This window comes from Peromyscus californicus, unplaced genomic scaffold, assembly GCF_007827085.1.
Source record: "Peromyscus californicus insignis strain IS unplaced genomic scaffold, ASM782708v3 Scaffold_13__1_contigs__length_99412109, whole genome shotgun sequence".
In the NCBI taxonomy this organism is placed as follows: Eukaryota; Metazoa; Chordata; class Mammalia; order Rodentia; family Cricetidae; genus Peromyscus; species Peromyscus californicus.
The window spans coordinates 2,327,266-2,343,306 of NW_026294424.1; the positions used below are offsets into that span (position 1 = coordinate 2,327,266).

Genomic DNA, 16,041 nt, shown 5'->3' on the forward strand with positions numbered 1-16,041 from the left:
AATCAGGGTTGGATCTCATAATCCAGAGCTGGGGTGGGCACTTGTCTGCCATGTGCAAAGCCCCAGGTTCCAGCCAGCGCTGGAGGAAAATGGTGGGGACAGTGCTCTGCACTTGAAGCACCATCAGATCACCCCAGGAGCTTACATCGCTATGGGGGACCAAAGGGGTCCCTCTATACTCTAGCTGGAGACACCAGATGTGATGCCTAGAGGTGGCCAGTCAGTTCTCTCTGCTGTCCACACTTTCCTACATCTCTCTTGCATCTGTGTGCCCCCAAGTCTTTGCTCTGGGTCCCCGAGGAAGCTGAATGCAAGGCAGTGGGAAGTGCCTGGAAGTGGATGATAGGTGTCTGCAGAGTTTTCCTTTATTCGCTCCTCTGTTCCAGCCCCCACATCCTCTCCCTAGCCCTTTGGGGGAGTTGCCGCTGGGTCTCTGTGCCTATTCTCATGTCTGGGATGGCAGCTTAAAAAAAAAAACAACCCAACAATAATCTCCCTCCCCTGCTTCAAACACTCCAGCCACACTCCGTCAGCCTCTGAATACCAATTGAGCTACTCCTGGGCACACCAGTGGGATCACCACTCAAGACTCTTCCTTCTGTCAGGACAGCACCTGTGATGGCTGTGGCTGCCTCCCTCTTGACGCTATCTTCCTTGGTGGACAGTTCTGTGTCACCTGAAAATAAGGGGGGCATCCCCCAGCCTTGCTTCCTTCACCCTTCATCACACAGCAACTTTCTTCTTCCCTGGGTGCCAGCTGGTAGCTGAGATATTTAGCATCTGTCCATCTTGCCAGGCCCGAGTCTCCTCTCCTTCATCAGTGTCTGTGGGTCCAGCCATAGCTGTAAACTGAATGATTCCAACAGCTTTGGGCTCTAGGTTCATGGAAGAGACGAACCAGCCACACTCTTTCAAATTCCTGTAGCCTCACTGGAGCAGAGACAATCGATTGTTCTTGAAAGAGCTCTGGCAGGGCATCACACCTGTATTCCAGGCCTGGACTGTCTCCTCTGTTCATGGGGGGCCTTGACCAAGTCTCTGTGACCTGAGTTTCAGGTAGGCTACGATGGCCAGTGGTGGCTCCCATACCCCCCCCCCCCCCCCCCCCCCCCCCCGTGGCTGGTTCTACCTTCTGGAGCTGAGTTCCCGAATGGAGTAGTATTCCAGAATCCCGTCGCTAGGTGATAAGAGGTATGAGTGGTACAAAGGATGCCACCTCGGATCAGAGCACCTGGGTTGAAATCTGGTTCCTGACATGCACTGGCTAGGTGACTTCAGGCTGAATCTAAACTTCTGAGTGTGTTTCCTCATCTGTAAATGGGGACAGTTCTATCCACGACCTTTCCTGGTCATGAGGTGGCATATGATAACCTGCAGTGACATCCTACCAGGCACGGAGGCCCCCAAGAAAATGCCCAACACATAGTAGGTATTTAATAGTCTGTCATAGTCTGAGGCTTTCTCTTATTACTTAGAAGCTTTACAAAAAAAATTAGAATCCAATAAAGCCAAACTTACCCAAAGCTGGAGGAGACCACAGAGATGGTGGTTTATAGTTGTGACTTGGAGCCCCCTCCCTGCAGCCAGGAAAGACACCATGGGAGACAATGCATCCTCTCTTAGTTTCCCATCCTTCCTCACTGCCTTCAGCCCCGCACTGACAGGCTTCACCAGACTTTCTTTGCTAGACCAAATGCTGCCACAGCTGTGCACCCCCCCAACCCCTCCCACCCCCCGCTTCTTGCCTGGCTTTGGCTGTCAGTTCCTGAAAATTTCAGGTTGAAAGTTGACATCAAGGTGTAGCCTGGGCGCATTCCACAGGAGGAGACCTTCCTGGACACCTGGCAGGGCCTCCAGTCCTGCTCAGTGCTGGGCACAGGGGCAGCCCTGGAGAAGTGGCCTCTGCTGAGCAGGAACTCCTGGAGAGGGCACTGGAGTTTCAACCTTGGTAGCAAGTTCAGACTTCGTTAGATACTTTGTCTTTCTGCTCGATTTGGTCCTCTGAGGTGAAGAGACCCAGCAGGCAGTGCGGTGTGACCTGGACTCTGAGCTTGAGAAGATGGGCCTTGGTCTGGCAGAGGAGGCAAGGCTCACCTGCACTCCTGGCCTCACTTGATGGCTTTGTACCCTCACAAGCCGTTCTGGATGGCAGAGGGGCTTGTAATGATGGCTGCTTTCCTAGAAATTGAATTAAAGCAGCCAACAAGTGACTTTGGCTTGGAACTTGGTGGGCTCTGGGTCTAGTTTCCACGCGTTCTGTGGTGGCCTATGCCATCCAGCTGGGACCTCTCTTTTTTGTTCTTCTTGCCCGCTACACAGGTGTACTCTTCTGCTCAGGGGCTCCCCCTGGGGGTGGGAGATAAAGCCCGTGTCTGAGGTACTGCGTGGGTCTTGGGGTGATAACCCAAGGATCCTGCACAGTCGTCAGCTGCCTGGAACATCTCCGGTTTTCATGACTCTCAGGCATCCCCCTGACCCTCTCCAGCAGCGCCCAGAGGAGGCGCTCTCACCACTTCTGCTGAAGGGCTGCTCTGGAGTTTGGCCTCTAACCAGGCTACTTGGGTGTGGCCTGTCTCTCTTTGTTGCACCCCGTTGTGCCCCAAGTGCCTGGAACTCTGACTGGCCAAGTGTAGATGTTCCGTAAACGCCCCGAGAAAGGCAGGGAGGATAGAAAGAGGGAGGGAGAGGAGGATCTAGAGTGAGGCTGGCAGTCACTGTGAGGGAAGGAAGGGGTCTTGGAGGTGTGACTGCGCTCAGGACATCCTGGTTTAGCTCGGCCCGGCCCGGCCCAGAGCTGCGGTGGCTCCAACGCGGCCGGCAGGTGGCGGTGCTCCCTTGGCTGCGTGGCGGTTTTGAGTCCCCTCCTCCCGCGCTCCCTCCCTCCCGGCTCCTTTCTCTGCGCTCCTGCTCGAGCTCCCAGCGCCCTCCCGCTCTCCCGGCCGCGGTGTCGCCCGCACCACTCCGCCGCTGCTTACCGGCGACCATGGCGCACCGGGGAATCCCGAGCGCCCCGAAGCGTCCTGGCCTCACCTTGCCGGCCCCAGGCTCCCACGCTCCGCCGCCGCCACGCTGGCCGCGCTTGTGGCCGCTGCCGCTGCCGCTGCCGCTGCTGCTGGTGGTGTTGGTGGCTGCCTGCGGGGCGGCAGGGAGCTCCCTCGAGTCCGGGCTCCTGGGTCCCAGCGTGCAGGTCACCCGGCTGCTGCACGCGGGACCCACGGAATCCGGCGATATCGAGGATCCGCAGACACGAGGATTCGAGCCCAGCGCCCTGGGTCATGGTCCGGGTCTTGCTTCGGGTCCCAGCGCAGATGGCGCCCCAGCTCCGGGCAAGGAGCGCAGGGCGCGGGCGGCGCCGGTGGCCGGTTCGGCTTCGCGCGCGCAGGTCTCGCTCATCAGCACGTCGTTCGTGCTCAAGGGGGACGCGACGCACAACCAGGCAATGGTGCACTGGACAGGAGAAAACAGCAGCGTAAGTGACCTCCGCGCGTCCCCGGCCCTGCCCGGACACCTCTAGATACTCAGGGAGACCACCATAGCCCCCTACTTCCGGACCACCCGTGGTCACCCCTGCTGGGCATTCTTGGCGACTTGGGGGACGCGGGTCACCTCGGCGGCGCCCCTACTGGCTTCTGGCTATGGGTTACTTTTGGAAGGGTACTCAAATTTGTGAGACTCCGTCTCGCTCATGTGGCGTTCCCGAAGATCTGGGGACCCCAAGTGTCCCTGGCTTCTAGATCTGGGCTACGGGGAAGTCCCTAGAGTCTTCGGGATCGGGGCAGCGTGACTCCAGGTCCTTGAGGGCCACCCAGCTCTGTGCCGCGTGGATGGTGGGTCGCCCACACACTGCACTGCACCCAGTGGCTCCAGTGTGCACCTCTGGAATTGCTGGCTCTGGAGTCCTTACGACCTGATCTACGCTGATCTTGGGGGCCAGGATATCCCTGTCAGTTCCATGCCCTGTTCTAAGACTCTTAATTCTAGGATTGTTCCTCCCCGGTGTCCCACAGCTGTCTTTGGTCTGCCCGGACCTAGGAGTGTTTAGCGTTGTTTAACGTAGTGAGGGCTTTAGCTCGGGCTGCCAACTCCCTGTCCTTCTCCCATACCTCTCCCTCTGGCTGGAGACTTCCAGCATCCTTCACCCTCTAACACACCCAGATCTAGGATCTACCCCCCGCCCCCCATTCCTGTTTTGGTAGTGTACCTTAGGGGCTTTGTTTTTCCTGGTTAAAGGCCCTCCGTCCCTTCTGGGCAGTCCCAGGTGTATGCACACCAGGTTTGAAAATCTGTGCTATCCAGGGAAGTGTGTTTTCATGAAGAGGGAGCTAGGAATCCCTTCTCACTGGTCTGCACCACTGTCCACTCACACTTTCCACTTACCCGCCCCCTCCCCCCACTCCCAGTAGCTGACTTCGCCTCTTCTCTTTATCTCCCAAGTTTGGGGGAAATACATAGGGCCAGAGTCCTTGCATGTACTGGGGGTGGAGTGGACCGGTCTCCTAATTTGGTTGTCAGGGGCTGCAGACACTTTTACCCCTGTCCCCTCTCCTAGCACTCTTGGTGACTGCCAGGAGGTTTCCATTTGTGCCGGAGAAGGGACAACCAAGTGGCCTTGGCTGGCCCAAAGCCCAGTCCTGCTGGCTCCTCCCCCACTGACTGGCTGCGTCCAGGATGCAGGTGCCTTCCCTGGTCCCTAGTTAATGGCATCTCTAGGAAGACTAGCCGCCTTCGGAGGGCAGAGCTAGTGCTGTGGATGCATCTGGCCAGCAGGGGGCAGTCAGGGTGCTGATCAGAGTGTCTTACAGAAGGTGGGGCTTCTCCCAAGAAGGGTGTGGAGGTGCCCGCTATCCTTCTCGCCTGAACCTTGAGCAAGCCCTCACGCTCTAGGTGTATCGCTGGTCCCACTCTTTCGGGGCTGGCTCGTACCTGAAGATAGACTGTGTCCCCTGTGCCATAGGCTATATTCTTCAGGACTGAAAGGCCGCCAAGAAACCAAGAACCGCAAGGGACAGAAACACATTGAGAGTAAGCTCCTTGCATTTGGAGTGCTGAGGTTGTGGATCCAGCTAGCTTGCTCTTGTCACTGTCTCTTAACTTCATGGGAGAAGGGTATGAGAGAAGAGAGTGAGACACTGTGTGGGGGAGAAGGAGTCGCAGGAAAGGGGACCAGCTGTTTCTAGGACGGGTTGGTGTCCCCTGAACCCTGTCTAGGCTCAGAGCCTGGCCCCTGAGTGGCCTCCTTGGAGAGTTGAGGATGGAGAATGACTGGCCAAAGAATTGGAAAGGAGCCTTGAGGGACCCTCTTCTGGAGCCATGACATGAGGGCAGGTGGACAGTAGAGCACAGCCTGGCACTTAGCCAACACTTTAGCTGAATGTGTGTGGGACAGCATGGAAATGGTGCCCGGGCATCTGACTCAAGCCTTCTCCGTCCTACCCACTCATTACACTCAGCCCTGGGTCATAAAGGAAGATGGGATGGGATTCTTTCCCGAAAACCCGGCCACCCGTGGCTGGGGATGCTCTCAGAGGCTCCCCTTGCCTGAGAAAACCCAGGAACGGAAACAGAAGGGTGAGGGCGGCCCGTGAGAGCTGCCTCAGTGAACTGGTCCCTTTAAACGTGGTCCTCTCAGATCTGGTTGTGCACAGCACATTCTTGGCACGTGAAGTGTCTTGGAAGTGCACCGCTCCCTCCGTGCTCAATGTGCAGTCCCAGGGACAAAGACGGGAGCCAGCACTTGGCAGTTGGCTGTACCTCTTGCTCGAAGCACCGTGTCTCTGTGAGCTTGGATGAGAAAGGAGCAGACCGAGGGACTCATTTCTGAGTGCTGTAGTTATGAAGTTGCCTTTCTGCTGCCTGCCCCTGCCCTCTCTGCAGATGTGGTCCACAGCCGAGCATCTGCGCTACCATGTCAGGTGCTTTTCAAAATCAGAGCGCTGGGGGAGGGGCACACTCTCAGAAATGGCACTCGCCAGCATCCCGCTAAGGGATGGGCTGAGGGATTGCGGGACTCAAGCTGGTTCCCAGACAGTCCCTGTCACTGCAGCTCTGGGAACATATGTGAGTTTTCCTTGCAAAGGCTCGATTCTTCCCGCTCCCATGGAGATAGGGAAGGGGACTCTCTTGGAAGTTCAAACAGGGCCTCTCCAGCTGACTGTTTAGCTGTGGCAACACATTGTTATATGAGAGATGAATGCTTCATGGGAACCGGCCATGGTTGCCTTTTGAGAGACGCAGATTGGGCTGTGCACACAAGGCCCTGCATCTCCACACTGCCCTGGGAGGCAGTGAGGTTATACAAAGGCAGGAAATAGACCGCAGTGCTGGGCTCCACCTGAGGGTGGTAGTTTCTCGTTGGCCTGGTAGGAGTGTGAGGTACTGTTTTCGGGGTAATTGCTTACTTAAGCACAGTCGTTTCCCCCCACGCCCCATTCCTCCCACCCCCTACCTCCGGCTTCTTCCCACAAGGCATTTACTTGCATTGCAGCTTTGACTCAAGGTTTAACTTGGATGTGAGCTTCCTACAGCCAGGTCCAATCTCTGTTCCTCAGGCTGACCATTTCCCTCCCTCCCTCCCTCCCTCCTGCCTCACCCTGTGCTGGGTCTCCCAGTAGTGGTGGTGAGTGTTCACAGATAATCCTGGGCAGATTAAGCACACTCCACCCCAGGCATCTGGTTGGACTCCCTACCTTCGTCATTTTGTATAAATGTAGAGAGCCCAAGGCGGGTCAGAGGGTGGCCTGTCTGCGCTGGAAGATCTAGGGCAGCCTATCTGCCTCAGTTCCTTGTATAGAGAAATCATGGCTTCTGCCTGAGTTATATGGGAATTCTGTCATGACCCCTGCTGCAGGTCAGATTCCTTGAGGGCAGATGCATTAGTTTGCTCTAGTTTTGTGACAAAGGACCATGACAGCGTGGGCCCTGGACAGCAGGCTCCTTTTGTCCCTTTCTTTGCACCTGGGATGGGATCATTCCTTCTAATTGGAACACCGGTATCATTGGGTCAAGGCCACCTTGACAGACTCATTATAATGGAATCACTGCTAGACGCTCTACTCCAGATCCATCCAAGTTTGGAGGTCCTGGATTAGGACTTTAATTTATGAACTTTGGGGGAGGGGCTGACACAATTCAGCCCCCAAGAGCAGGGAGTAGGGGTCTCACTTGTCATCCTCTGAACATAGCACCTGGAGCTCAGAGTCATCTGGTGGGAGAGACGAGGTGGACGTAAACAGGCAGCAACAAGAAGGGATTCATCAGGGAGGATGGTATAGAAGGGGTGGCCTCAGGCCTGGCTCAAAGGATGAGTCGGTGGAGCAGATGAGAGAGGGAGAATGTTCTAGCAGGAGTGACAGCCTGAGCGAGACCTGTGAGGTAGGAATTTGAAGGTCACACCTGCCATATAGAGACATTGAATGCGTTGTGTGGGAGCAGAACCCTGAGGAGGGAAGTGGGGAGGAGGGTAAAGTTTGCCCGTGCTCCCCAAATGTGTAGCTGAAGAGCCTGTTGCAATGTTGGGTTGGTGGATAGTTAAGCTTTGGGGCCTGCTGGGCTGGGTGTGTCTCAGGCTCACCTTCTGGCCTTGGATCCTAGGCCAGATGGAAGAGATGCTCTGGGCCTTTGTCTTCACCATGGAAAGGGGGACTTGCCGGTTCCTAGGTTGGTTGTACAAGGGTCGGTTTATCCACGTGAAATGCATAGATCAGAGGATGATGTGTAGCTAGACGTTAGCGTGACAGCCAGCCCAGGTGTGGCCAGAAAGGAGTGCAGGGTTGAGGCCAGCGAGACTCGGTACTGTTGAGGTTGTGCCTGGGCTGTGTTGGGGAGAGGAAGTCTGAGGGAGGTGTCCAGGTAAGGATGAATGTGTCCTGTCAGTCTCTTTCTTCAGTGCTGGGCTCTGAGGCTCCAGGTCAGTCTCCACCTACTGAGTCCTTCTGAGATCTGAAATGAATGGGTTCTTGCCTGGCACGAAGCTGACTTATAGCCTTGCTTCCTACAACTGTGGTTTTGTGGTGTCCCGGTAGAAGCAGCTCAATGGCTCCTGGGCATTGCAAGCTCCTGAGTCCAGGGCTCCGGGGAGCCAGTCTCCAATCGTTCTGGGGCAGGAGCAGAGAGGCCTGGCTTCCCATGGACACTGAGACTGGCAGCCTGTAGGCACTGAGCATTTGTCTTCGAAGCCACTACCAAGGTGTCCAGTGACCACCCAAGTGAGACAGAGACCAAGGATGCTGTGGCTGATGGGGAGTGTCTGTCACATAGGCTGTCAGGAGCTTGCCACTGGCATGTGAGCCTGTCAGGACCTTAAGTCTAGTGTCTGGATGAAGAATGAGGAGAGAGACGGAGACGCCTATGTCATGTGACAGGTGACAGTCGCAGAGCAGTGTGCTGTGACATAGGGTGTGTAGGAGCAAACCACAGGTGCACACTCGGGGGGCCTCCTGTTCTGTGCTGAGGGCACCCCAGGGCCTTGTGTTGAGGGTGCCCTGGGTTCTGTGCTATGCAGAGTGATATTATATGGAGGGGTCACAGGCGCCGAGGGACCCTGCCAGAATCTGTGTGTGAGCATGACCATTTGTATCCTGTATAACTTTCTTCCCAGGAGATGGGGTGGGGGAGGGACTCTGGTGACATTGAGAGCCATTCTTGAGGGCAGGGAGGCAGGCTGCATTTCCCCTTGGGCCCAGGCTGACAGTCAGGGGAGTGAGAAGGCTTTGCAGCCTGTAGGATGACATCTTCCCATGTAAACACTTGACGTCTAGTGGGAGCATCCCAAGAACCCCAGGGCCTGCAGTTCACAGAGACTGGGAAGATGAAGGGGTACAGATAGGGTTTGGGGGGGAGGGGACAGCTCATTTTAACTGTGGAGGAGCCTGAGGAAAATTAAGTCAATTGACCAGGCCAGTAGTTAGGTGTGGGGAGCATCAGAGGCCTGGGTGGGAGGGGGCATTTAGGGCTGACGGGGCTGCAGCATGCCCCCTCCACACACACAGTGCATGCCACCTGAGCCAGGAGCTCTTTCAGGGGTCTCCTGGCTGGGGTCTGAGGGAGACTATGGGCTCTGGCACCACCCACTTCCACCTCCCCCATCGGGCACCTTCTTTGGCTGGAGGTGGACCGCTGCCTTCCTTGGCGGTCTCCAATGTCAACAGGTGTGGTGCCACTGTGGGTCGAGGTTCCCCCACACTTTGTGTCACCTCTGGGCATCTCAGGTCTGATCTGTTCTTGTCCCTTCTCAGGGTCCCTGATGGTCCCCAGCCTCACTCTCCCAGTACCTCCCACGGACCCTAAGGTCCTGTCCTGCTTAGTTCTCTACTGGGCGACCCAGAGATCTGCCTCTGTGTGTGTGTGTGTGTGTGTGTGTGTGTGTGTGTGTGTGTGTGTGTGTGTGTGTGTGTGTCTGTGTGTGTCTGTGTGTGTCTGTGTGTGCATATGTATGTCTGTGTATGTGTGTGTCTGTGTGTGTGCATGTGTGTATCTGCATGTCTATGTGTACATGTGTATGTCTGTGTGTGCTCGCACTTGTGCGTGTGTGTGTGTGTGTGTGTGTGTGTGTGTGTGTGTGTGTGTGTGTGGTGGACTGGGCTGAATGGAGGGCTCTTGCCTTTAGCTCCTGTGTGCAGGACATGCATGGCCAGGAGGGCCACAGGAGCTATGCTTGGGAACCTCTCCCGCTCTTCTAGAGCCACTGAGCTCCGAGAGTTCGAATTCTTTGAGGAGGAATGAGGTGTCTGCTCCAGGCCTTGCCAAGGACTGTCAGCACTGGGTAGGAGGAGACTGGGCATGCAGAGTGTGAGCTGGTGTGAGCCCCCATGTGGTGGGACCAATGGCAAGTGTCAGCAAGGGTGGGAGGCTGAGGGGACAGTCGCTAGTGTTAGCTTCTGTGTGGTGAGACTCATGGTCCCCTCTCAGCCTCTGACCCCGGGGACCCTGCCCTGTCCTCCACGATGTCCACTTGTCTCCCCATTAACCCTGGGCTTTCGTGCCTCTCCACCCTCTGTCACTGAAAGTGTTTACCCATGCACCCTTGCTTTCTTGGGCCTCAGTTTCCTCATCTGTAACATGAGCAGCGGTGCCGGGTGATTTCCAAATCCTTACCCACTATGGACTCTGTGCGTACATTTAATTTATTCATACTTTATTTACAGATGTGGTGAGCAGGGCTGGAGTGGGAGGGCTTGCAAGGCCCAGGCCTGGTACACACAGCTCCCTCTTCTTAATGCTGCTGTAGGTGCAGGCCTTAATGCCCCAAGGCTCCAGTGTGGACTCCAGCAGCAGGCCCAGCCAGGCTCGCCTCATCCTGCTGTTCTTCTTGAGTGAGGACAGAACATCCCTGAGCCGGCTTGGCAAAGCATGGAGAACAATTCCTGTGTCAGGCTGGTAGTCGGGCCTGAGTACCTGTGTGGAGCCCGGACAGCACGGGTGGGGCCTAGGCAGTATGTTGTCAATGTCCTCTTCCACTTTGCGGTTTTCCAAGACCCTGGACGTCACTTCCTCATTCTTTCTTTTCTGGCAAGAGCGTAGGTCCCGGGCCCCAGTAGCTGTGGACTCAGCTAATATTTGCTGAGCGCTTCTTGTGTACCTGGCAGGGTTAACTAACAGGGCTGCAGCGTTGGAGCCCAGTGAAGCGAAGGCCTTGCCTGGTGAGATGCTGAGTGGAGACAGAATTCTGCCCAGAGTGTCCTCAGGGCTGTGTGAAGACATGGGCAGGGGAGTTCGGTAGGACTTCCTGGAGGAGGTGCAGATGGAGCCAGTCTGAAGGACGAGGAGAAGAGCCTCACCCGGCCTGAGGAGGAGATTGGAAAAGTTGGCATATTGAGGCCAAAGGGATGTGAGAAGCTGAGAAGCCTGGAGAGTTCACAGGAAGAGAAGGGAGACGTTTGCCATCAGGAAGCCTGGCTCCGAGGTGCCAGAACAACCCTTCAGCAAAGTTCCTGACACACTTCACACACCCACTCCTGCTTTAATGAAGGGCCTCTTTAGTCTGCAGTTGCAGAAGGTTCCAGAGCGCATTCTAAAGAGGTCATAAATTAGCCCGTCCGTGCACCCCCGTAAATTAGCTCGTCCGCGCACCCCCGCAGGGTTAGAGTGCGGCCTGTGGCTTGCACAGACCTCTCCAGAGTTGCCGTTACTCCATGATGATGAATTTCCAGTCAGGCCAGGACTTGCCAGGGAGTGATGTAAAGGAGCACAGAGTTGGAGCACCTGGAAAACCTGCTGGGTGCCTTCATGGGTGCCTGAGCTTACAGGCTGCCTTACAGGCTGGTTGAAGCCCTGTTGGACCCATACTCTAAGAGGGGCTTCCTTATCAACCCTTGCCAGGGGCCGACTTCTGCTTCATCATCTTGATGGCCTTCTCTGGGTCAAGGGAGGCTGAGCCCTGAGGGTGTGATGATGTCACTAGGGCTGCCACTCAGGGCCATTATCTTCCCTCTGGAGGTGCAGGGAGCAGAACCGTGCTCTGCCCCTCAGGACTTCTAGTCTGTAAAATGTGGAAAACAATCGATGTGTGTTAGGCTGATTTTTGGCTTGGGCATTACGGGCATCCGCAGGGTGTGTGCTTGTATTGGATCATTTCATGGCTGCTTTGGCTATGGGAAACCCTTTCAGGCCTTCCTGGACCTGCCCCACAAGGCTGGAAACTGAAGACGCAGACGTCTGGCTCCCCCAGTCGGTGTAGGTGCTGGGTGATGATGATGGCAGGCGCTTGGCCTTTTCCGTGACACCCTAGGATCGCTGACACTTGGGAGTCCACAGAGTGCTCATCACCCTGAATCCAATTAAGCTCCATCCCTCATTTGAACATTGACTAGGGCTACCTGAAGGAGAGCAGGCCCTGGAAAGCTAGAAATGAGAACTAAAGAGTCCACCATTCTTTGAAGGTGGAAGAACCCCTTCCTAGCTGGTGCTTCTGTAGCAGTTGGTTGCTTATTTGCACAGAAAATTACAATCATTTAATTAGTTTCTCCTCACACCAGCTCGAAGGTCTTAAAATAACAGCACCCGCCTTCCTTACTAATTTTCTTGCAGAAGCAGATGATTCGCTCCAATGTCGAGCTAGCCTCAACTTGAGCACAGCACGTCTCTTGCGGACGCCATTTCCTGGTGCTCATGGATAAATCGAGTTCAAATGAAATCAAGAAAAGAGCCCAGCCAAGTGCAGGCTCCTGTGTGGTTCAACCTGAAGTCCAAGAGTTTTTTTGAGTTTTCTTGCCCTTGTGTATATTGTGAAGTATCAGCATAGGTACCATTGCGGAGGCACAGAGGAGAGGTGGCCTGTGCCAGTGAGGGTCGCCTCCTGCCTCTGCCTCTGATGTAGTTTGACTTTATCATAGCATTCTTCTCTGTTTGCATAGAGTTCTGGATTAGGGACAGTAGAATGAATAATCGTAGCCACATCCGGAAGCCTGGGTCCCCTCATTATAGAGACAATATACTACTGTGTCCTTTACAGCTATGACCGATATACATGCGGTTGTCCTCAGGGCTTGCTGGGCACAGTCATTAAGGGTCCCGGGCATGATTTGAATGTCATTAGTCCTGAACACAAGCTTTCTCTCTTTTTTTTTTAAAAATATAAGAAATATTTTGGGGCCAATGAGATGGCTCAGCAGGTAAAGGAGGCAAGCCTAAGGATCAGGGTGAGATCCCGGGAGCCTCTGACCTCCACACACGTCACAGCGTGCACAAAGGCACACACATGCGCACGTATAGACAGCATGAATAGTAAGCGTAGACATTTTTTTAAATAAATATTTTTATTTTTCTTGACTGTGATTTGAATTGTGGTTACATAACATATTTCGTTGTACCTATTTTTAAATGCACAGCCCAGCAGCATTAGGGCACTTGTGTTGCTGTGCAACCATCCCCACCTTTCATTTCCAGAATGTTCCCTCCCTACCCCCCCGAAACTCTGTCTCTACTAAGTGCTAAATCCCCCAGGCCTGGTAGCCATCACTCCGTGAGTTTGACAGCTCTGGGCCTCACGTGAGTGGCAGCTAGAGTATCTGTCCTTCTGTGATTAGCTTGTTAGCCTCATGTCCTACGTTCATCCATGTTGTGACATGTGGAGGCATGTCCTCTTTGGGGGACCGTATAATACTTCATTGAATGGATGGACCACACTTTGGTCCCATTCATCTGGTGATGGATGTTTGAATGGTTTCCGCCTTTGGCTATAGTGAACGAAGCTGTGAGTGCAGACCCACAGTAACCTGTTTAATCCTGGCTTCAGATCTTTGGGGTATTTGTTTGGAAATAGAACTGCTGGGTCATAGGGTGACTGTTTAATTTCTAGATTGAGCATAAACTTGAATGGGAGCAAGGTCCCTTTTGTGCTGCCTTGAATTTTGATACCTGCCAGGTTGGTGTATGGCTGCAATCCTTTAGAGAACCTTGAGAATGCCATGGCTTGCCTGTGCCCAGGAAGGAGGGTAACACAGCTGTTGCTGGAGCCAGTGTGCTTCTGAGACTCAAGACTGAGGCTGCTGGCAAGCCCAGGACATCTACATCCATCGACTGTGTGATACAGAACTGGACTGGTGTGTTGCTGGGCCAAGGGTGGGAATCATGGAGAACTGGGCTGGTGTGCTGCTGGGCCAAGGGTGGGAATCATGGAGAACCGGGCTGGTGTGTTGCTGGGCCAAGGGTGGGAATCATGGAGAACTGGGCTGGTGTGCTGCTGGGCCAAGGGTGGGAATCATGGAGAACTGGGATGGTGTGTTGCTGGGCCAAGGGTGGGAATCATGGAGAACTGAGCTGGTGTGTTGCTGGGCCAAGGGTGGGAATCATGGAGAACCGGGCTGGTGTGTTGCTGGGCCAAGGGTGGGAATCATGGAGAACTGGACTGGTGTGGTGCTGGGCCAAGGGTGGGAATCACCATCCTGAGGTGGAGGTTTCCTCCAGGTATTGTGGAAGCTGCAGGTCACATTTCAAGTTCATACCCCTTTCTCTTCCTCTTAGCTTTTAGGCATTTTTCCCTATTGACTTCCTTATTGACCAGCTAAGTAATTCAATTTTCACTCCGTAAAAATAAAGCACTCAATAAAAATCCCTATGTTTTTCTCAATTTATTCCCATCAATACCTCTTAACCCTGTTGGAGTTTGTTGTCTGATTTATCATTTGATGGCTGAGCAGGGCATTTGGGTGTTTGAGTCCTGCAATCCAAATACCCATCTCTGTGATTTGAGGCAGCTTCTGGGTACCCACCTTCCTCAGACTCAGGCCCTGAGAGGAGGCCCGGCACAGTGTGGAGTTTCCTGGCTTGATGGACCCCTTGTCTTGGCAAGGGAGTTCCTACCTCTGTGTGCCCATAGACTCCATCCACCTCACCTCTGGACATGAACGAGGGGCTCTCTCGGAATGTGGATTTTATAGTTGTTGTAAAATGGATAGGTATAAAAGACGCCAACTCTTTGTGAAGTTATCAAAACACAACTAATCTCTTTGAAAACATTTGACAAGAGGCATGGGGGCTGTCATGGTTTGGAAGCTGTGGTCAGTGTAAATGCCATTTTGAGATGCAGGGCTACTGTGATTCACCCAAAGTGATGGTGGCCGTGGTCCTGATGCTACTGCTGTGACTTTCTAATGAAAGGAGCTACCTCATTTTGTAGTCTGTGAAAATGAAGAAGTTGTTTCTTGGGTCATGGTCATGGCTCTGAAAGAGCCAGCACAGAGACACATGCAGAGAACTGGGCTGGTGTGGTGCTGGGCCAAGGGTGGGAATCATGGAGAACTGGGCTGGTGTGGTGCTGGGTCAGTGGTGGGAATCATGGAGAACTGGGCAGGTGTGATGCTGAGCCAAGGGTGGGAATCATGGAGAACTGGGTTGCTGTGGTGTTGGGCCAAGAGTGGGAATCATAAAGACCTGGGCCTCCTTGGAGGCTGTCCTCCAGTATGTGGTAGATGCTCAGTTAACATCTGCTTATGATGCAATACGACAGGAGACCACTGACCAGAGACCTAGCTACTGAGCTCCTGTAAGCACAAAAGAATCTCCATCTTATGCTGGGAGGCCCAGGGTACATCTCTGTAAGGAGAACAACTAAGAGGGAGATGTATGCGTCCTACCCAAGAGGAGCCAGGCCGGGGGGCAGAAGCTGCCTGATCCTGTTAGAGGCTGTGCAGCCAGACTACAGCACAGACTGTGCCCATTGCCAGACCAGCCTCGGCCTTCCTGCCTGAACAGGTCAGCCAGGAGCCAGGGTGCTCAATGGAGAGAAAACCCTCGCTCCCAAAGGAAGTTGAGACGTTTAAATAGTGCCCTTGTTGTCAGCCCCATCTCATTTACGAAAGGCAGAGCCAAGCAGAAAACCCAGGGGACACAGCTGCCTAGCCTTTGACAAAGAGGGTTGACAGAGATCGCAGACTGTGGGCAGGTGGAGCCACTGGAGAACTTTCTGGAAAGAGCAAATGGGAGGATTCGGGAGCTCAGGGTTAGCGGGAGAGAGCGAGAGAGATCTTCCATACAGAGCACTTTGCTAAGTCGCTTATCTACTCCACTGCCTACCTACCCAGTCACTCTCCTTCCTTCTGGGACCCTGCCTTGTGGTCAGCATCCAGGGCATGCTAGCTTTGGAAGTCTGGGGATCCCTCTGGGGAGAAGCCCCTCAGATGGCCTCTGCATGTGACCGGGGCCTTGGCTTCATTCTGTGTCTGGGAATTGATATGCTACCTCTAAAAGGCTGAAGAGGTGCCCTTGTTAGAGGACCCTCCTGCCCCTGCCTGTCCCACGTGTCACCCCACCCCACCATGCAGCCTGGGTTAGGGGGCCTCCTGCATGTGCTCTGATGTGCTGGGCTGTGGTGTTCCTGATGGTCTCCTTGATGGGGGTGGCTTGGGTGACTGTGCATACAGCTCTGAGGAAGGGCTCTCTCCCCTGCATTACTGGGCCTCAGTTTCTCTACACACTAAGGAACTCTTGCCCCTGGACCATCAGGGAAGGGACTGGCCACACAGTTGTCAGAAATCATAGTTTTCTGGCTTCTTAAAACAGGGTTCCACGTGGTTCCATTTTCTTCCCATTTCCGGAGTTGCCCAC

General features: G+C 54.4%; 1 protein-coding gene across 3 annotated transcripts in view; it reads left to right on the plus strand.

Annotated features, from left to right (window-relative positions):
* The first annotated feature begins 2,881 nt into the window (after positions 1 to 2,881).
* Sorcs2 (sortilin related VPS10 domain containing receptor 2) overlaps positions 2,882 to 16,041 on the plus strand; it is a 390,666-nt gene continuing 377,506 nt past the window's right edge. For 2 of the 3 annotated variants that reach the window (XM_052736096.1, XM_052736097.1), the window contains exon 1: positions 2,882 to 3,469. In XM_052736096.1, coding sequence (XP_052592056.1) covers positions 2,984 to 3,469 — 486 coding nt within the window. In that variant the 5' untranslated portion in view covers positions 2,882 to 2,983. Of the gene's footprint in view, positions 3,470 to 5,771; positions 5,913 to 16,041 lie in introns of those variants that run through there. The other variant, XM_052736098.1, reaches the window with a different exon arrangement.